The following is a 20,490-nucleotide window of genomic DNA, read 5'->3' as shown; positions in this document are numbered from 1 at the left end:
ATCACTTGTAAAAGGCATTGTCAAACAACAAAACCTATGATTAATAACAAAACAGACATATATATAATTTACAACACTATAATATAAAATGTTAATGTTAATAACATATGTGAATCACATATGATTGAATAAATTTATGTATATAAAACATAGTAATCACATATGATTTTAATCATATATGATCTAATGCATTATATTATAGTTTATAACATATATCAATCACATATGATTTTATCAATGATATTTTGCATAAACTGTTAATAAAAGTTTTAATCGCATCTGATTGAAGTAATACGATTTTAAACATATGCTAATTACATGTTTTTTGAATGTTTTAGGCTTTTCTGCAAGTATAAATCTCTATTTTTAGCTTCATACTCAATAATTTCGATTTATACTTCATAAATGCAGTGACAATGCACGTTCAAAATAAAAATAAACAGTTGAAATAAGAATCGATGTTTAATGTTCAAAAAAACGTTATGCAAAGTGATGATTTTTACTTTTTGATGAACGATATGTTAAATCTAACTCATTTCGAAGTCAAAACAGTGAATAACTAATTTGATTACTAAAATTGATGAAGTGATTACCAATGAGAGTGTTTAATTATCAATGATATGTTTCTATAATAGTTAAGCGTAAAATATTAATAAAAGATTTTAATCGCTTCTGATTGAAGTAACACCGTTTTAAACATATAATAATTAAATGTTTTTTGAATGTTTTAGGTTTTTCTGCAAGCATAAATATCAATTATCGGTGTCATACTCAATAATTTTGATTTATACTTCATAAATGCAGTTACAATGCACGTTCAAAACAAAAATAAACAATCAAAATAAGAATCGACGTTTACTGTTCAAAAAATGTTATGCAAAGTGACGATTTTTTCTTTTTGATGAATGATATGTTAAATCTTACTCATTTTGAACTCAAAACGTTGAATAACTTATTTGATTAATAAAATAGATGAAGTAATTACAAATGTGAGTGTTTAATTATCAATGATCTGATTCTATAATAGTTAAGTGTAAACTGTTAATAAAAGTTTTTAATCGCATCTGATTAAAGTAATACGATTTTAAACATATTATAATATGATTTTTGAATGTTTTAGGTTTTTCTGCAAGCATTAATCTCGATTAATAGCATCATACTCAATAAGAATCGACATAGAAAACAAAGTGAATTTTGGAAGCAAAATCGTAGAAATCGAAAGTACTTTGAAGCAAATATCGTAAAAATAGAAACGGGTCCACAAGAACTCATTGGATGTTCTCAACAAAATTACGTCAGAAATGGAAATTAATCAGATGAATTTTTTTTTATAATAGACAATGTTATGGAAATTCCCCTAGTAGGACCCGTGCTTATTGGCTGATAATTGTTCTCATTATTCTCAAAATAAAAATCGTTCTCATTTATATATATATATATATATATATATATATATATATATATATATATATATATATATATATATATATATATATATATATATATATACTATCTTATAAAAGAAATCTCACTATTTCTAAAAATAGATTGAATATAATAATAATATTTTTTTAAGACGTCCAAACCATTAAGCTATAAATACAACAACTCTCTAATATAATAATATTAAAATTTTAAATCCTCAAAAGAATAATATATTGAATACAAATAATAAAACATCATGTGCAATTTTACAATGCTACCTTTATCCCTTAATTATCTCCATCTCAACCTCATCAAAAGTGAATTTTCCGGTAAATCCCGAGTCTATGTTCAATACTAAAATCTTGGCAAATATCCGTGTATTCCCATATATCTTGCGTAGCTTCTCTTCCATCGTAAAATCTTTATATCTCTCCACAATATTTCCCCTCCCGTTCTTATTTTTGCACTGGATTTCATTTATTCAAGTACTCCTTTTTACAGGTTTCTCTCGATCCAGAAGAAACCTTCTCCATTTCTCTAACCGTATATGTGATTACAGGTCCTGAAGCAAAAACCTTTTTACTGATGTTTGTATTGGGTTTGTTTGGTTACATGTATGATGAAGGTATCTCTATACACTCATGTTTATGTTTTTTTCCTTCTCTCGATTCCCATATATCTTGCGTAGCTTCTCTTCTATCATCAAATCTTTATATCTCTCCACAATATTTCCCCTCCCGTTCTTATTTTTGCACTGGATTTCATTTATTCAAGTACTCCTTTTTACAGGTTTCTCTCGATCCAGAAGAAACCTTCTCCATTTCTCTAACCGTATATGTGATTACAGGTCCTGAAGCAAAAACCTTTTTACTGATGTTTGTATTGGGTTTGTTTGGTTACATGTATGATGAAGGTATCTCTATACACTCACGTTTATGTTTTTTTCCTTCTCTCGATTCCCATATATCTTGCGTAGCTTCTCTTCTATCATAAAATCTTTATATCTCTCCACAATATTTCCCCTCCCGTTCTTATTTTTGCACTGGATTTCATTTATTCAAGTACTCCTTTTTACAGGTTTCTCTCGATCCAGAAGAAACCTTCTCCATTTCTCTAACCGTATATGTGATTACAGGTTCTGAAGCAAAAACCTTTTTACTGATGTTTGTATTGGGTTTGTTTGGTCACATGTATGATAAAGGTATCTCTATACACTCACGTTTATGTTTTTTTCCTTCTCTCGATCATACGAAAAATTTGTACTTTTTGTTGGTTAAAAACTATAATCCCTCTATATTTCGAACTTGATTGTGATTTGAACTGTCTTTTTCTTCTTTGATTCTTGACTTTGGAATGTGATTATTCTTGACAAGGGGCAAGAAATTGGTACAATGGATTGAGGCCAAGCAACAATAGGTAGAATACAAAACTGTTAATCTGTTAAGCAATAAAGAAAAGTAATTGATGTTGTAGATATGGTGTTGTTTGGGGCTCGTGTTGAAGGTTTTGTTCGATTTTCAGTCTCAATTCCTCATTTTCATAGGCATCGGTACTGATATGAAGCTTAAATTCTTTTTACAGGAAAACGAAAACAAAAGGAGGATCATACGGTGTTTGAAACTGTAATTTTCTCCCCCCCCCCCCTATCTATTTGTGTTTTTCGATCTTAGTTTTCTTATTATTTTGGTCTTCGATATTTTGCTATTGTGTTTTCCGATTTAGCTTTAATGATTTTTGTTTTATGTATTTTACTTGCATATGAAGCTTAAATTCTTTTTACAGGAAAACGAAAACAAAAGGAGGATCATACGGTGTTTGAAACTGTAATTTTCTCCCCCCCCCCCCTATCTATTTGTGTTTTTCGATCTTAGTTTTCTTATTATTTTGGTCTTCGATATTTTGCTATTGTGTTTTCCGATTTAGCTTTAATGATTTTTGTTTTATGTATTTTACTTGCAAATTTAGATACCTATGAGCAATACAATTATGCAGGTGTGATTTACCAAGAACATGGTCAATTTAATAAATCATGTGAGGTGTTGCGCAAATGGAACTATTGTTGGTAGGTTAGTTTATATCTTTTTTAATTTGCAAGTGTGAGTTAATGAAGAACCAACAAACAGATCCCAATTCAGATCTAAAGCTTTGAGCTTCTAATCTTTATTTTTAGGGTAGCCTATAGTTGTTTTTTTCTATGTTCAAGTACATTTCTATGCTCAAAGAGGTAAAATTAATAGACTCTCACATTATTACCACCCATCTTGGTTTTGAAGAAAAAGAGTAACATTCCACTGTTTTGAGTAAAGTCTTTACGGTATGTTCCTTTATACCCATTAATTGGTTGCTTTCAAGTGGTTATCACACTGTGCATTAAAAGGGTATTCAAGTCATATTCTCAATTAGACATGCACTGAGATTTAATCGTATCATTTTGTTATGCAGGAACAAAGCACATTCATAATGAGGTTTCTTTTAGCTTTGGATTTAATATGATTATTTGACCTACTCTACATTTTTATTAAATGTAATGCAATGTTTTTTTATATTTAAGGAAGTGGCTTTTCTCTAATTATACATAATCCAAAGTTTACCCCAAGTTGTGTGATTAATCTTTTGGTTTAAAGCTTCAAGCTCAATTGAAATAAACCCCATATGTTTTATCCTTATGTAATAATCAAATTTTGATAAAGCTCTTCCATGTTTGGTTTAAGATTTTGACAAGAGATTCATTATGTTCTGGCTGGTTGGGAGGGCTAACTTCAAATTTATGACTTTTGCTTTTAGCTCTTGCAACGCAAAACAAGCTCCAAGTCATGAAGGTGATTTTCTAATATGAATTGTTTGATACTTTGGAATTTGGTTAGCAAGAAATGAGAGGAAAATTAATAGATAGCCATTAAATTATTTTATTATTTTTATTTGTTTTTCAAATATTTTTTGTTCACTTTGTCATTTGATGTTGTATTTAGAACATTGAGATTAATTGGTTGGTTTTCATGTGGAGGAAGTTGTACAAGTGAAAAGATTGCAGGTCGATAAAAGAATTCGTTGGTTAAAATAAGGTTATAAAAAGTATTGTTTGTTTAGTCTTTTTTAACATTCAAATTTAAATGTTTTGTTCACATTTGCACGGAAGCTATAAAAATCAAAGGATTGAAGGATTTCACAATTTGTATTGTTGTTGATGTTTTCCTGCCAAAAAAGACTAATATGCCCTTGCCCTCACAAAAGATGGCTGAAAAGAAAGTTCCATGGTTTTAAAAAAGAACTCTTAAGATTTGGTTTATTTTTTGCTCTTTTGTTATATTGTGTTGTCTAACATTTTGATCAAACGAGAAAGACAACTAAAAGTTGAGTTTTTTTTTTAACTCTTTGAATAGATGGAGACCATACGAAAATTTAAATATGTTTTGTTGATTTTAATGATGTTTTTTAGTTATAAATATAATATTACAAAATCTATTTCATTACAATTTTAATATTTTTATAGAAAGAAATTTATTAAAAGAAATTTACTTATTTATTTTGTATTGTTAATACATTTTTCAACATGTTATCTACGGGTATAAGTTGATTAAAAAATTATGGTAACTTAAATTTTAAAAATAAAAATAAAACTAGAATGTGTGTATTTTATTTTTGATTTTTAATAGTGATTTTAATTTCAATGATTTAGATAGTAATAAAAAACCAACTAAATCAACAATATATATTTGCTTTTAATCTAAAATTATATATTTTAACTTTATCAAAAAAAGCAACCTAATTTATTTTTGACCCAAAATATCAACATTGAATATAAATATCTTTTAATAGTATATGATATTATTAATATGTCATCTGTTCTTTGAAAAACAATTATATTCTGAAATGAAACTGTTTGTCATCCACCAAAAAGAAAAGTAATAGCCACATGAAAATAATATGCTGAAATAAAGCTAATCTCATCCGTTGTATTGGTTTAAAGTCACGAAACTATTCGGCCTCGGTCGTATTTCATATGTAGTATAATATTATATAATTTTATGAACTAAAACTCAAAGTGAATTAGTTACATCTTAAATCGATTATTAAGTTCTACATCAACTTAATGTTTAACAACAAAGTTGTGTCTCGCAACATTGCACGGGTAGTTTACAAATTGCAAAACATGGTCAGTTGTGAAATATAGTTTTAGTTTTGAGTTATGAACTATTTTTGAATGAAAAAATAATTTGAAATTTACAAGTTGCAAAATATTTATGAGTTTCACAATACATTTTTCTAAAAAAGTCTTAAAAAGTATAAGAACTTATTTTTGCTATGAAAACCTTTTGAGTATAATTTCACAACTTATAACAATTTGGAGGTCATCAATAAAATTTAAATGTCTAATTAAAAATTTAAGGATTTTTTATTTGAGAAAAACAATTTCGAAATCTCTTCAAATCAAACAACGATCAAATTCCAAATTTGTGTTATTCTTGCTATCTCTAAAAAAAATTGCATAAATTTTAGATGCAGCAAAGAAAAACTTATTATTTTAATGAATATTGTTTTTGAAAGATAGTTTTTTCAACAACAAATCTAAATCCACATATGTCTCTAACGAGATTTGAGAGTTTTTTTAACAGCAAATCTAAATCCATATATGTCTCCAACGAGACTTGAATCTTCAACCTCAAAGAAGGAAGGGAACACCTGATACCGTTAGCCTAGAAACCCTTTGGTTTTTTTGAAATATAGTTGATTTTAGTTTTTTTATTACTATGTTTTAAGAAATTAATATATACAATTGATATCTTAAGTGGATAAATAAATATAAAAAAGACATTATTGTTCTTTTCTAAAACCCTTCGCTAAATAATACATACCAAACACTTTCATTATCTAATATCAGTCATACCATCTTTACGTTGAGCATCCTAAACTCTAAACTCTTAACCCTAGACCGAGACCCCACACCTTAAACTCTAAACCATAAATCCTAAATCCCAATACCCAAAAACACCTTAAACTCTAAACCATAAACCCTAAATCCCAATACCCAAAACACAAAACCCTAAAACTATTCACTCCCCATCGAAAGGAATGTTATGGATCGAAAAAAAAAATTATTCACCACACCACTTCTTCCCCCCCCCCCCCCCCGTCCTCACACACACACACACACTCTCTCTCTCTCTCTCTCTCTCAAAAACCTTGGACATCGATGGACATATTGTGAATCTCTTAACCATTTGTCACCGATGTAGGTATTTATCTTCTAGACCCGGTATTCGTGTATGGCCAACATTATGTTGTATTGTCCAGAGGCGTCTCACGTGTAAATACAAAAGTATTAGTAAATCCTAATAAAAATTTTAAAGGTGATGGAGTTTATACAACAAACGTGGTGTATAAAAAGTGTTATGCGATTAATAATGTATAACCAGTCATGAGTTATTACATATTTTCATATTTTGTGTACTTTATATAATTCTATTATTTTTGTTTGAATGGCTAACACATTTCATATTTTGTGCCGCCTTATACCGTTTCTTTTTATCGATTATTTGATGTATAATGTCACAAATAACGCCAAAGTTTGATTCTATTGTTTTAGAAATATACTATCTTTCGAACATAACACTTTTGTAAAAGAAACATATCGTCTAAAGAAATTATTCGTCACCGCAGCTTCGCGTGGGTCCACCACTAGTATATATATATATATATATATATATATATATATATATATATATATATATATATATATATATATATAGAGAGAGAGAGAGAGAGGGGGGGAGAGAGAGAAAGAGAGAGAGAGAGAGAGAGAGAGAGAGAGAGAGGTTCAAATGAGAACCAAAAAAGGTTAAGAACCATAAGAACCATTTCTTTTTTAAATTCCATTAAAGATATTATGGACAAATTAAAATTAATATTAAGTTAAACTCTCCCTTCCTTCATTTACAACCGACCGCAATCTACTGTCGTCGAAACATATTCGCACTGTCGTTGGACTGCCACTAGAATGTCGTTCGATCACCGCCGGCTTAACAGCAAATTTAATGATATTTTTTGGTCGTATTCACAGATTAATAGAATAAACATTGTAGATATTATTTAAACATACTATGATTACAACTAAACATACAACTAAATTTAAGTAAATTTAATCAATGAAATGGACCTATATTTTGAAAAATTCAATTTTTTCTCCTAAATTATAGATCTTTTTAAAAATGAGTATTTTTAAGAGATATTCACAATTTAAAATACTAAATTCACAATTTAATAAATAGATTAATTCACTCATTCACAGTTTAACACAAAAATTCATACAAAATTCACAACTTAATACAGTACATTCACAAATTATTCACATATTAATTTAATATATTCGCAGTTTAATTCAAAAAATTCACAACTTAATACATAAATTTCACAACTTAAAACAGAACATTCGCAAATTAATACATACTATTTATAGTTTTGCTTCCTCCTAACATCATCAAATATGGACCTCTAACAATTTAGCAAGCTCCAAAAATCATAGTTGTGTAAAAAAAATCATAGTTTAATAAATATATCATAAATAATATTAAGTGGTTGAATAAAAGAGTAGAGAGCACGGAGATAGAGATAGAGTGAGCATTGAGCTTTTGAGAGATTAAGAAAATAGTAAGTGGAGAGACCTCAAGATGCAAAACCTTAATACATACTATTTATCATTTTGCTTCCTCCTAACACCATCAAATGTGGACAACATTAAATGTGGTGCTCTTACACTTTACCAAGCTCCAAAAATCATATCTGGAAAAAAAAAATTAAACTCACAATCTAATATACTACTTCATTTTTAATTCACAATTTAAAATGATAGTTCAGACACTCATTCACAACTTAAAAGACCAGTTTAAAAATTTATTCACAACTTTATATACTACTTCAAATATTGATTCACATCTTAAAATAAACCTTATTTTCATTGAGGCGTATCTATCGGTCTCACCGAATATCAGAGATAAGAGATGAAGGCATATCTGTCGGAGTTTCACCAGAGCGACGGGAAACAAAGGTGGTGGTAATTGACTGCGTTGGTAACCTTTGTCGGTGTTAGAGCTAAAAATTGTTAAACCTGATGCAGATCTACTTGTTTTTCACCAAAAATCATGGAGAATGAGATGTAGGCAAGCCCATCGTGTTTCACCAGAGCGAAGAGGCGGCAACGATGGTGGCGACGGACGTCGGTGGTGGTGTTCATCGGTTTTAGAGCTCAAATACATTAGATCTTATGCAGATCTAGTCGTTTGTCATCGTAGATCATGAAGAAAGAGATGGAGACGTGTTTTGTGTATTTCACCGAAGTGAAGAATCAACAACGGTGGTTATCAGTGATGGCTTTTGGCGACAATGGAGTTTTTTACTCGAGAATGTTGTATATATGTATTATTCTGTAATGAATGTTGTATATATGTAAAAACACTATATCAATGTTATTATTCTGGAATGAATGTTGTATATATGTATTATTGAAGTAGATGCGACCTGGTCCTCCGGTGGTCTAATGTCGTGGCTATGATTGCTCTGGGAAGACCTGCGAGGGTTTCTTTCCCATGAATTTATGAGATAGGGTTCCGGGAAGAAGGCCCCACGTGAAGGATCCCGCTATTAGCCCTTCATTATGCCCTGGAACGTCCAGAGTGGGGTTGGTGAATCTGGCAAAGTATTCTCTCACCATCTCTACCTCTTTTTGTTTGTAGCCGATAATGGAGTGCGAGTCTCCCTTATATTTCCGCAGTTGCATGAAGTTTGTCAGGAAGAGGTACTGCAGCTGGCCAAAGTTGTAGATGCTTCCTGGACGAAGCGTCTTAAACCACGTTCCTGCATTGTCGTCTAATGTTGTTGGAAAATATGTGCACCAGAATCATTCGTCTAGATACAACGAGGTCATGGTCCACTCGTACGTATTGATATGGCTATCTGGGTCTGTAGTCCCATTGTAGGTTTTGAGGTGTGGTAATTTTGCAGTGTTCGGTATTCCGTAGTCTAAGAGCTCTTTCGCGAAAGGAGATGTCACACTTCTAGACAAGCTTTTGGATCTAAAGGATCTGGTTATGGTGAAATTGTTGGGCGGTGATGTATAGTTGCACCAACATGTTGTTATATGCTGAGAGATGTGTTGGAGTTGGGGTCATATAAGCTTTGAGGTTGAAATGGGAAGGTAAGCGGCGGATTTGTTGTAAATGGTTAGTTCGTTGTGAGCGGTTGGGTTGTTGTGAACAGTTGGTTTGTTACGAGCAGTTGAGCTGTTCATCTATTCATTGTTGAATAATAACATAAAAGTAGTGTTTTTTCATGTTTTCATTTTCGTTACTGTTTTTATTTGATATATATATATATATATATATATATATATATATATATATATATATATATATATATATATATATATATATATATATATATATATATATATATATATATATATATATATATATAACGAGAGAGAGAGAGAGAGAGAGAGAAGATCGGGTCAGGACTTTTTTTAAAGTGAGGACTCTTTAAAAAATTGAAAAAAAAATACAAATCATAAAATCGAGCATAATACTATATCCAGGAGAAAAAAAAATTTTGAAAAAAAAATTGCATCATTAAAACTGAAGCATTGATCATTTTTATGATCCATAATTCAATTTTTATGATCCATGATTCAATTTTAATGATGAAAAAAAAATCTAATTTTTTCTCCCGGATATAATACTATGCTCGATTTTATGATTTGTATTTTTTTTAAGATGTCCTCACCTGAACCAGACCAATATATATATATATATATATATATATATATATATATATATATATATATATATATATATATATATATATATATATATATATATATATATATATATAATATCGTGAAAAAAACTGCATCAAGAAGTGCCCATTTTTATTATTCACATCCCATGATAAAGTTTGTCTTCTAGGAACTACCGTGTTTTAAATGGGATCTAAAGATTTTGATTGAAAAATGACAAATTCCATATTAAAATTGGCAGCTTCTGTTTCCAATCATAAAAAAAGGGTTTGATTGATACTTTCTTGTTGAATAAATCTTTATATCCGATAAATCATTGAAAAAATAATTAATCATTGAAAAAATAATTGAAATGATAACCAATGAACGTATTGTGTTTTCTGTAAAGAAAAAAATAAACATCATCTCTCACATCCTCTCCAACCGGTATCAGGTGGGAGGGAATGGTACATATAACATCTCATGCTGCCATATCAATATTGTTATGTATATCTTACGTCACAGTAATGTCAAATTTGTCATATGTTATTTTGAGGTTTGTATAAAAAAAAATTAATAAAAGATAAATAAATTTTATACCCTCACACTTTCTCTCTCCTCTCATCTATCACAAACCTACTTTTTCCATGTCATGCCATGACGAGGGGACAATATATGGCATGCATGTCATGGGCTTGCCGAGTTAAATGTCACCCCAAACCTTCAAACCTCATTGTTAAGATAAGAATTGTGAATCTCAATTCCTTCCAAATAGGACCGGTCCAAAGATGTAGTGAGCTCAGGACGAAAATAAAAAATAGGTCTTCCAAGTCATAAGTAAAATAAAAATTAAATCGAAAATGGATACACTATTATAAAATTCACTATTAATATTAAAAAACACAAATATGATCACAATATTATAAAAACAACTAATTAAAGAAAACTACTTCTTCTAACATTTTTTAGATAAGATAATTTTTTCTTTATGGACGTGTTTGGCAAAACTAGCTAATAGCGGGTAGCTGGTAGCGGGTAGTTTTTGATTTTGGAGCGTTTTGTTGAAAGCTACTCCATGTAACTTTTGATTTTGGAACGTTTTGTTTAGGCTAAAAGTTAAACGTTCCCATCGCCGAACGAGGTTTTTTCTTTTTTACTAGCGTTTTCTTAAAAGATAGAAGTCAGAAGCTCCCAAAAGCTACGTGCCGAACACACCCTATATAAATCACATGATCAAGAAATTTTGTGCGCCTAAAAGATATGGGCCCTAGACGACCGCTCGTATTGCCCATCGTCTGGGTCGAGCTTCCAATGTAAGTTTGAATCTTCGGTTACCGTTAGACACTAACATAATTAATTGATTTGATTAAAGAAAACCTTAAGCATGCCACAAGAAAACAACTCATTTGAGACCATAAAAAATAACTCTTCAAATTCAACGACGGATTTTAAAATTAATAAAATGTGTCGATGTAGACACTCTATAATCAATCCATAAGACAATCTCTTTCCCTCGTGTTTTATAGAATTAGGACACTTTATTCTCTTATATCCAACGAAAATGTCAAAATATGTTTTCAAAGTTTTTATGTTAGAAATAAGTATTTGATAATGATACATTATTTTACGAAGTAAATTACACAATTCGTCTTTCCTCCAAATGTCAAAGTGTATGTTTAGTCCTTAATTTCAAAAAATTAATATGGACAATCTTTGTAATGTTTTTTTTTCACTCGGACCGTCCCTACCGAATATAAAATGACTACTTTACCCTTTTCATTTCTTTTTTGATATATTTTTTGATTTATTTGTTATTAACAATTTAAAATAAAAAAAAAATAGGTCCACCGCCACAAACACTTATCCTCTACCTTAACCCCACTCACACATTTCAATCATTCACCGATTCATCTTCTTCACTTCATCTTCTATTTGAGAGATGAGTCGTTGGAGCTAGAGAGATATGGGTCATCGGAGCCACCACCGTCCTCACCACCACAGTTGTCGTCAGAGCTACCAGGAGAGAGAAATAGAAGACCATTGATGTATTCACATGTGTACCACATGCACAAGGCCGTATTCACACCTTTGCTATCGTCTCCACCTGCACACCGTGGGCCATCTCCAATTGCACATCGATGTCTTCCAACCATCGTCGCAAGGTCCCTCTCACCACCATCGACATAGATTGGTACTCCGAAACCGACTCGATCTTCTCACATTTACACCACCATTACTCTGAGATCTTCTCATATTTACTCGGAGATATTCTCTTATTTATAGGTCGGAGATCTTCTCCATTCGCATGTCGCCACCAAACCATCTAGGATTTGCAGATCTACACTTTAGATGCAACTCTCTCGTCTATGTTTTCATATCTACCTAATGGTGCTTGTTGGATGTGAAAGGGGAAGGTGTCGATGGTGACAGGTGGTGGTTATTGGAGCTAAGATAGAGGTGGTTGGTGGTAGCTAATGGTCGGAGGTAGGTGTTGGTCGGAGGTATGTGTTGGTTATAACTCTTCATCTTCTTTGATGTTTGTTGGTTGGTGTAACACACTTGTTCAGGTATTTTCCTTTTATAACCTCAAGAATGAAATTTTGTTGCAAAATTGGTCCCATGGTTCATTATGAGAAACGCACCTTTTGCTACGTACGTTGGGCGCACACTTATATACGCTAGGTGTACGTGGCTGATGCTCAACCCTAATTTTTATGGTTTGGACCCTATTTAAGCATCATTAACTCCTCAAGACTTGTTCCCTCGTCAGCCTTCACCTCTCATTTTGTCCTTAGCAAACCCTAATTCCTTGTGTGAGCCTTTGTGAGCTTAAGAGTGTATGTGTGGTGATCTTGAAAGAATGAGAAGGAAAGGAAACCACCTTGGAAGCTCAAGACCTCTTGGATCCAGAGGTTTCTTGCCCTCAAGCATCATTTGAAGGTATAAAGTTTGGATCTTGATGTGTTCTTTGTCGAGATCTTGCTAGCCTTGAGTTTATGTTCATTTTGGCCCCATAAGCTCGGTGTGCATGAGTATGGATTACTCTAACCAGAAGAGTTTTCCTTTCAGGCGTTTTTACGTCTTAGGAACCATAAAAATGTGATATTGGCCCTTCTATTCCTTTCATGCAAAAGTTGTGATGTCTTACTAGATCATTAAGTTAGGGTTTTAGCTTTTGGGCATTGTCTAGCCATGGAAAGTCATAAAGGTGGAAACTTTATGACTTAAGCCGATGTTGTGAGTCTAGATCTGAGTTTGGATGGAAAGGGTTTAAGGAATGAGCTCTTGTTATGAAAATTAGATTTAGACGTAGTACGTCGGGTGTACAAATGGGTACGATGCACATACTGCTTTAGAGGCCCGTGGTTTTGGGTGGGTTGCATTTACGCCCAGCATAACAGCTGAGTACGTCGGGCATACTCTGCCTGAGTTGAATCGATTGACTTTTTGACCTTTGACCTTGACTAGGATTTTGACAAAGTTTGACCTAGGGGTATTTTGGGTATTTTGAGCAATAGTTTGTGACTAGGTCATTGCTTGTTGCATAGGTGATCTGTGGAGTCAGCAGTTGGAGTTGTGATCTGTTCAGCTATCTGTTTGGACTATGAGGTGAGTTTTTCTCACTGTAGTTATGGATCGAATGCACCAATGCCGGACCACTGGATTATGTATCCTGGTATATTGTATTTATGTTATGCTGAGTATGTGTTAGACTGGTAGATCTGTATGATCACATGTGTAAACTGAGTATGCGATAGATTGGTAGATCTGTATAATTGCATGTACTTGTTGGTTATTGAATGTTATTGTATATGTCGACATGTTATGGTTTGTTGGGTTGAGGCGGTCCTGCTTTGTGTTGAAGGTCAAGATACCCAGGACGGTCCAGATAAACTGAAGGCCTGTGAGGCGGTCCAATCAGGCCGAAGGCCCGAAGAGCAGTCCAGATAGGTTATAGGCCCTACGAGGCGGTCCAATCAGGCAGAAGGCTTATATATGCATGTTGTTATCTATATTGGTGGTGTGTGGTACTTTAAGGGGGACTCACTAAGCTTGGCTTACAGTTTAAGTTTTATGTTTCAGGTATTTCAGATGATCGGGGGAAAGCAAAGGCATGATTGTGCACATCCTTCTGATTTTACGATATTTGGTTTTGGGATACTCTGATATGTGATTATTACCTTTGGGAACAATGTTTTATAAACGATTATAGCTTTTGGTTGGATTTAGAAAATAAAAATTTCTTTAGGATGTTACAGTTGGTGGTAGTGGTGTCGGAGAACGTATCTAGTGAAGTAGGGAGAACGAGAGTGTGAGAAGTGTATGGTTTTGTTGGGATATCAGTTTTCTAGATTTACAGATTTTCGGTGGGTAGTCGGCCGACGAGTAGGTAGTAGGAGATGGTGGCTGGTGGCTAGCCGGCCGGCGAGTGTGGATGTTGTTTCTGAAACTTCAAAGGAGTAGGTAGGTTTAAGCGGGGTGGTGTATAGATGGTTGACAACTTTTTTTCTTTTTTTAATAAATTGAAAAACAAGCTATAAGTAAAGTAGAAAAAAGAAATGAAAAAGGTAGAATAGTTATTTTATGTTCCTCAATGATGGTCCGAGTGAGAAAAAAAAACTTTACATGAATGGTCCGAGTTAATTTTTGAAATTGAAGACTAAACGTACAATTTGACACTTAGACGAGGGAAAATCATGTAATTTGCTCTATTGTAAAATAAGTTAAGCATGAGTTTTATATTTAATTTTGTTTGGTTTATGAAAAACATAGTTTTATGTATAAGGTCAACACTGCTGATTTATACTAACCATTAAATCATAATTGAATTCGTTAACTATTGATCTCAACTTATTTTGCGACCATTGAATTATGTAACGACGAAAAACAGTACCAATGTTTGAACCGTAATAAGATATTTTTGTAGGAATGTGATTCCCTCATCGTAAATTGAGTTGGTGCACTTATTATTTGTTTCCCATTTGACAAAAAGCAATGGAGGTCAATAAATCGTGATTAATAATAATGGCCCAAAACCATCCTTAAAAGTGTAAAAACTGTTTTTCCACACATGGACCATCTTGATTTTGATTGATGTGTGAATGCTTATGGCACTTCACCTTTTCTACCTCTTTGAATCGTACAATAGAACATAAATAAGATACGTTAGTTCATTTTTAAAGTCGTGACAATTGGAGAACCAAGATGTTTACATTTCCCATTATAAAACATATTTTTTTCTAGTCTTTATCCGGTTTTTTTAAACCAAATTTTATCTGGATATAATCGGCTTTTCGCATGATACTGTTAAAAGAAAAGTTTCTTTTTTCACACCAACGACTATATAGCTATTTATATCAATTGGAAACGCAACTGACGTCGGATCAAGGGTCTATACAAATGACAATATAGTTAAAAGTTCTTGAATGTTCTCAAAACTCAATTTCAATTTGTATGACATGAACATCAACCACAGAATTCCTTGATGCAAAATATGTGGCATGTATTGTAACAAGTGTTTTAGAATATGAGTGCAAATTTATAAGAGAAATTAAATATCCTTCTACTTTTCTTACTATTTATCTTGCTATCTATGTTAAATGCTATTTATCTTTCCATCTATGTTAAATGCTAACAAGTGTTTGAAAATATTATTAATTTTATCAAAAATATGACATGTGTCACCATTTCATATGGATAAAAATATAATTAAGAAGAAAATATAAAAGAATGTTTAATTTCTCAATTAGTGTAGTGGAAACGCTTTGTTTCGTATCTTTCTCTCTTAAGATAAGCCTCATTTCCTTGACTTTTTCTATTATGTTCATGCATCACAAGAAAACACTAATATATATATATATATATATATATATATATATATATATATATATATATATATATATATATATATATATATATATATATATATATATAAGGTTATGTTGATGTAAGTTTTTTTTTTTTTTGTTTTAAAGTGGCTTTTCTACTTTAGCAAACATTGTTTTAGTTTATACCAAATATACCCTCCCGACTAGAAAGGTAATCATTTATATGAGTTAGGCAAACGAAAACCTGTCATGACTATTTTATCAGCAAACATCTTCCCGGTTTTGGGCATTACATGCCAATGCAATGTCATGTTGAAATCTCTTTCCCGGAGGTTACTTCCCTAAATATTAAAATGGAATTATTAAATGTAAGAAATAATGAAAATATAATGTTGTGATACAACAATGATGTAATATATATATATATATATATATACACAAATGATGTTTAGTAAAATATTTGAGAAAATAAAATGAAAGGAAAAACTACATAAAGAAAATGATGGATAGGGGTAAAGTGGTAAAAATACTACTTACTTGATCAACGAAACGGTATTTGTTAGTTGTATGGATGTAGAATCTTGCATGCTCTTTGGCAGGAATGATACCATCCCACAAAGATACCTGTTAAATTAATTAATGCTTTTTATTATGCAAATGCAAATCTAACTAAAGACACAAATACCCTCAAGAGAAACTTCAATCAAACTTAACTACAATGTCCAAAATCAAAATGCAACATTTTTCTATTATGGATTGTTCTAACAATAGAGAATAATTTCCTTCTCTTTCTAATGGAGACAAGACATAACTCCTAACAATTTACAAATTTGCCCTCATTTATTTTTTTTCCTTCCAATTCCACCCGTGTGTCATAGTTTTTTAAACACATCCAAACAAAAAAAAAATAGAAACAAGGATTTTAAATTGTAAATTACGTTTTTGTCCATTAGTAATATAAGATTATTTAATATTTATGTTACCACAGTTTTATGTTTTTTATGTAGTTCGATTTTAGAACACCATTTAAAACCCTTAAAACGATGATCCTAAGTTTTTTTTTTTAATATAATTATAACTTCATGAACATAACATGGTTGGAGAAAAAACAAACTTACCTGATTTAGAGAATTCTGTGGGGTTTCATACTCTGCTGCTAAAAAGACAAAAATCTACAAACACAAGGCATGTGATTTGTTAGATGAAAATTGTTGTTTCTTTTTGTGTGCGAATTGAACAATCTAAAAGACAGAAAATGACTATTTTACCCCTCTATCTGGGATAATCCTTAATAGAATGATAAATAGTATGCGCTGACTTACTCTACTTAAATGTTTGAGCAACAAAACAAGAGAAGAAAGGATGAATGCAACATTGTCAAACATATATTTGTAAAAACATTTGAATTTTTCAAACCTGTTTTGTATTCCATGTAAACAATGATTGTAGATCTGCTGATATATTCATTGTCATGCTGAGCTGTAGAAAAGAGGGAACATGTACATCATTGCAAATTATTCAACAATTTTGGATTGCAAGTTTTATAACATACAAAGAAATTACTACAAAGAAGCTCATACAAGATTGATTTGATTCTACCTTATACAATACAAAACAGTAAAATAACATATGGATCATTATAGATAGCTAACAGCAAAAATACTAGGCAAAAGGAAGAAAAACTGATAATCTTGCAATGAAATGATACTCTTATCCTTAGAAAGAACATATAATGTGGTTAGAAGCCTATATACTACAACAAAACAAATTTCACAATTAATGGATTTAACAAGCAGGAAACCGGAATTGAATTCCAGGGGTTTGAGGATGGAATTTCGAAATCCTTCCATTAATGGATTCTTTTGAATTCCAACGGAGTTCAATTCCATACTCATTTTCAAGTTGCAACCAATAGCGGGATTGGAATTTGCATGCATCATGTTTTGCAGCATTCAAAATTGTTCTCACCACACTAAAATATTATAAAATCAACAAACATTTTTAGCTATAAAACTAATATTATCTGCATCAATTTCGAAAAACGAAGACACAGGTTGAATTTTCAGAATCAAAACTGACCTCTTTTGGGGAAGGAGGGAGTAGATTAAATTAATTTAAAAACAATTAACACATAAAGGAATATACGAAGAATAAGAATCAGCTACCTCGTCATCGCCATCTGGCTTATTCCGGAACCAATTGATGTTCAAAACCTAAACCCCAGAAAATCAAACCAATCAATTTCCTCAAAAACCCAAACAAATTACATATAAACACGGATCGTTACTGTTCGAGCATACATACATACATACATAGAGAGAGAGAGAGAGAGAGAGACCTGGACTTGTGAGGTGGGAGAGGGAGAGTTGAAATTGTCGGAGACGGAAGCGATGGCGCACATTACGGCGAGTATTGTAACGGCGAAAGTCAGCAAAGCGTTGGCTCTGTATCCGAAGGAATGCATCTTCAATGCCGATCCTGATGCTTTGCTAATTGCTCTCAGAGCTTCTGCAAATTCCGATTAGGGATTCTGGTAGTACCGCTGGAAAACTAGTAACCGATGTTCCTGGACTTCGAAGACCTCCGCCGTTTTCAGCTTTCTTTCCTTTTTCCTTTCTACTTTTTTACAACTTTCTCCTTTTATTTTTCAATTTTATTCATCCAGAGCCATTTCATTTTAATACTTCCTCCTTTTTAGCATTTCATTTTCCTCACGCTCTTTAAAATCCTCAAAATATTCACATTTTATTGTTTTATATTTTATTTTTCTAAACCTCTTTTATATTTATATTTTATTTTATTTATAAAAAATTAAAAACCATAAACTTTAATATATTTTTATAATTTTTTAGTTTGCATGTAATTTAATTATATATTATAAAAACAAAAAAAAGAAAAAAGAAAATGTGAGGAAAGCACCTCATGAGGTAACAACCGCATTCGGGATGTGTTTTTTGGTGAGATGAAAGTGTCAGATCTGCAATCTTCAAACCACAGGGTGTGGTGAATCCACTTCGTATAGTCTTATTGATTTTTTATAACATTCCAAAAAAAATAACAAAATTTTTCATTTTTAAAAGACATTTTAATAAAACCATATGATAGTCAAAACATTATTTTCAAATCAAATCCATAGAAATCATAGTATCAAAATAATCTCTCAATACATAAACCAGCAGGAGCATGTGTACGATCATGCCTTCATCTTGTCCCGATCATTTGAGGTGCCTGAAAACATTGAAATTCACAACTACAAGTCAAAGCTTAGTGAGTTTCCCCAAAATAACTCATGCAACAATACATATACAATGCATGCACACCATGTTGGTGATTTTAGTGTCACCTAGCATTTTGTGTAATTGGAACTTACATATGAGCTAAGGGGCTTATCGTTTGTACTCTATATTATAAGTTTGGTGCATGCGGAATGCATGCATATATAAGATCGAATTATAAATCGGTACGATAGAATGACAGGGATCAAGGGGCCTTCTTGTAGGGTCCTAGGGGCAGCGCCCCTAACGGGGTCCAAGGGGCAGAGCCCCCTGGCAGTGGTCACATTGATTATAGAAAATCTGAATTCTAGTGGGTGATTATGGTAAGATTGACAAATCTTATCAGTTTTGGTAACCATTGATTATGCCATTAATTTCGAGATTTGCATAACTAATTTAGAATATAACCCTAATTTGTCATGTATTTATACGGCTCCTCTTTTGAGTCGTATACAAAACCCTTTTCTCAGCTCTTCTTCTTCTAAACGAAACTCAGAACTCTCTGCGATTTGGCTAGTGTTTCTGTGCCTAGATACACAAGTGTCCTTTGGGATTATCCTAGACTGGATTTCCTGTAACCCAGGCATAGCGTGGAAATATCAGTTCGGAAAGTGAACATACACAATCTATAAGGAATCCAAATTTCCACCATCACCCTACTTTGATATATCCTCCAACACACTACACCCATAATTTAAAATTGGATTACCCCAGGGCCCACAATCATCATATTGGATTGTCTACAGGCCCATAGTCATAAGAATGGATCTCCCCTGGGCCTAGAAACACATGGATGGATTGCCTCGGGTTTACTAGCCTACAACACAAAGTCGTACTGCCTCAACCCAACTACACTATGTCGACATATGCAAACAAATAAAAAATAACCTACAAATACAGGTAATCATACAGATATATCAATCTAACAGATCACTACGGTATACCAACATCTTACACACAAGGACACATACTACAGTACAAGATATGGTAAGAAAACTCACCTCGCAGTCTAGCAAATAACAGTACTGATCACAGATCCAATAACCTGCACTACAGGTCACCTATACCACGGTTGACAAAACTCTAGATCTAACATTCTTAAGCTAAAAATAAAGGAACCTGAGGAATTACAACAGTCCTAAGGCAGTTAAAGATGATGAGGAAGTGGCTTGCTAGTTCAGATGATGCACCAAAACAC

At 32.1% G+C, this 20,490-nt stretch overlaps 1 protein-coding gene across 1 annotated transcript; it reads right to left on the bottom strand.

Moving 5' to 3' along the window:
* Positions 1 to 16,131: 16,131 nt before the first annotated feature.
* Positions 16,132 to 18,655, bottom strand: LOC145109022 (signal peptidase complex subunit 3B-like). The gene is made up of 6 exons (XM_079046124.1): positions 18,356 to 18,655; positions 18,183 to 18,230; positions 17,434 to 17,496; positions 17,136 to 17,189; positions 16,555 to 16,641; positions 16,132 to 16,358 (listed from the first exon to the last, which is right to left on the bottom strand). The coding sequence occupies exons 1-6, from the start codon at positions 18,479 to 18,481 to the stop codon at positions 16,233 to 16,235; spliced, it is 504 nt and encodes a 167-aa protein (XP_078902250.1). The 5' UTR covers positions 18,482 to 18,655; the 3' UTR covers positions 16,132 to 16,232.
* Between the last annotated feature and the right edge of the window lie 1,835 nt (positions 18,656 to 20,490).

The sequence above is a fragment of the Lactuca virosa genome, chromosome 1, assembly GCF_052849685.1.
Source record: "Lactuca virosa cultivar CGN04683 chromosome 1, Lactuca_virosa_CGN04683_v6, whole genome shotgun sequence".
Classification (NCBI taxonomy): domain Eukaryota; kingdom Viridiplantae; phylum Streptophyta; class Magnoliopsida; order Asterales; family Asteraceae; genus Lactuca; species Lactuca virosa.
The sequence above is the reverse complement of the archived record's forward strand: the minus strand, read 5'-3'. Positions and strand labels throughout refer to the sequence as shown.

Excerpts from the sequence above, each read along its gene's own strand:
- LOC145109022 (XM_079046124.1), bottom strand. The coding sequence starts at position 18,481 with ATGCATTCCTTCGGATACAGAGCCAACGCTTTGCTGACTTTCGCCGTT. Across the intron at positions 17,497-18,182 it reads AGCCAGATGGCGATGACGAG|CTCAGCATGACAATGAATAT; the intron begins GTAGCTGATTCT and ends TCTTTTCTACAG. Across the intron at positions 17,190-17,433 it reads TTACATGGAATACAAAACAG|ATTTTTGTCTTTTTAGCAGC; the intron begins GTTTGAAAAATT and ends TTGTGTTTGTAG.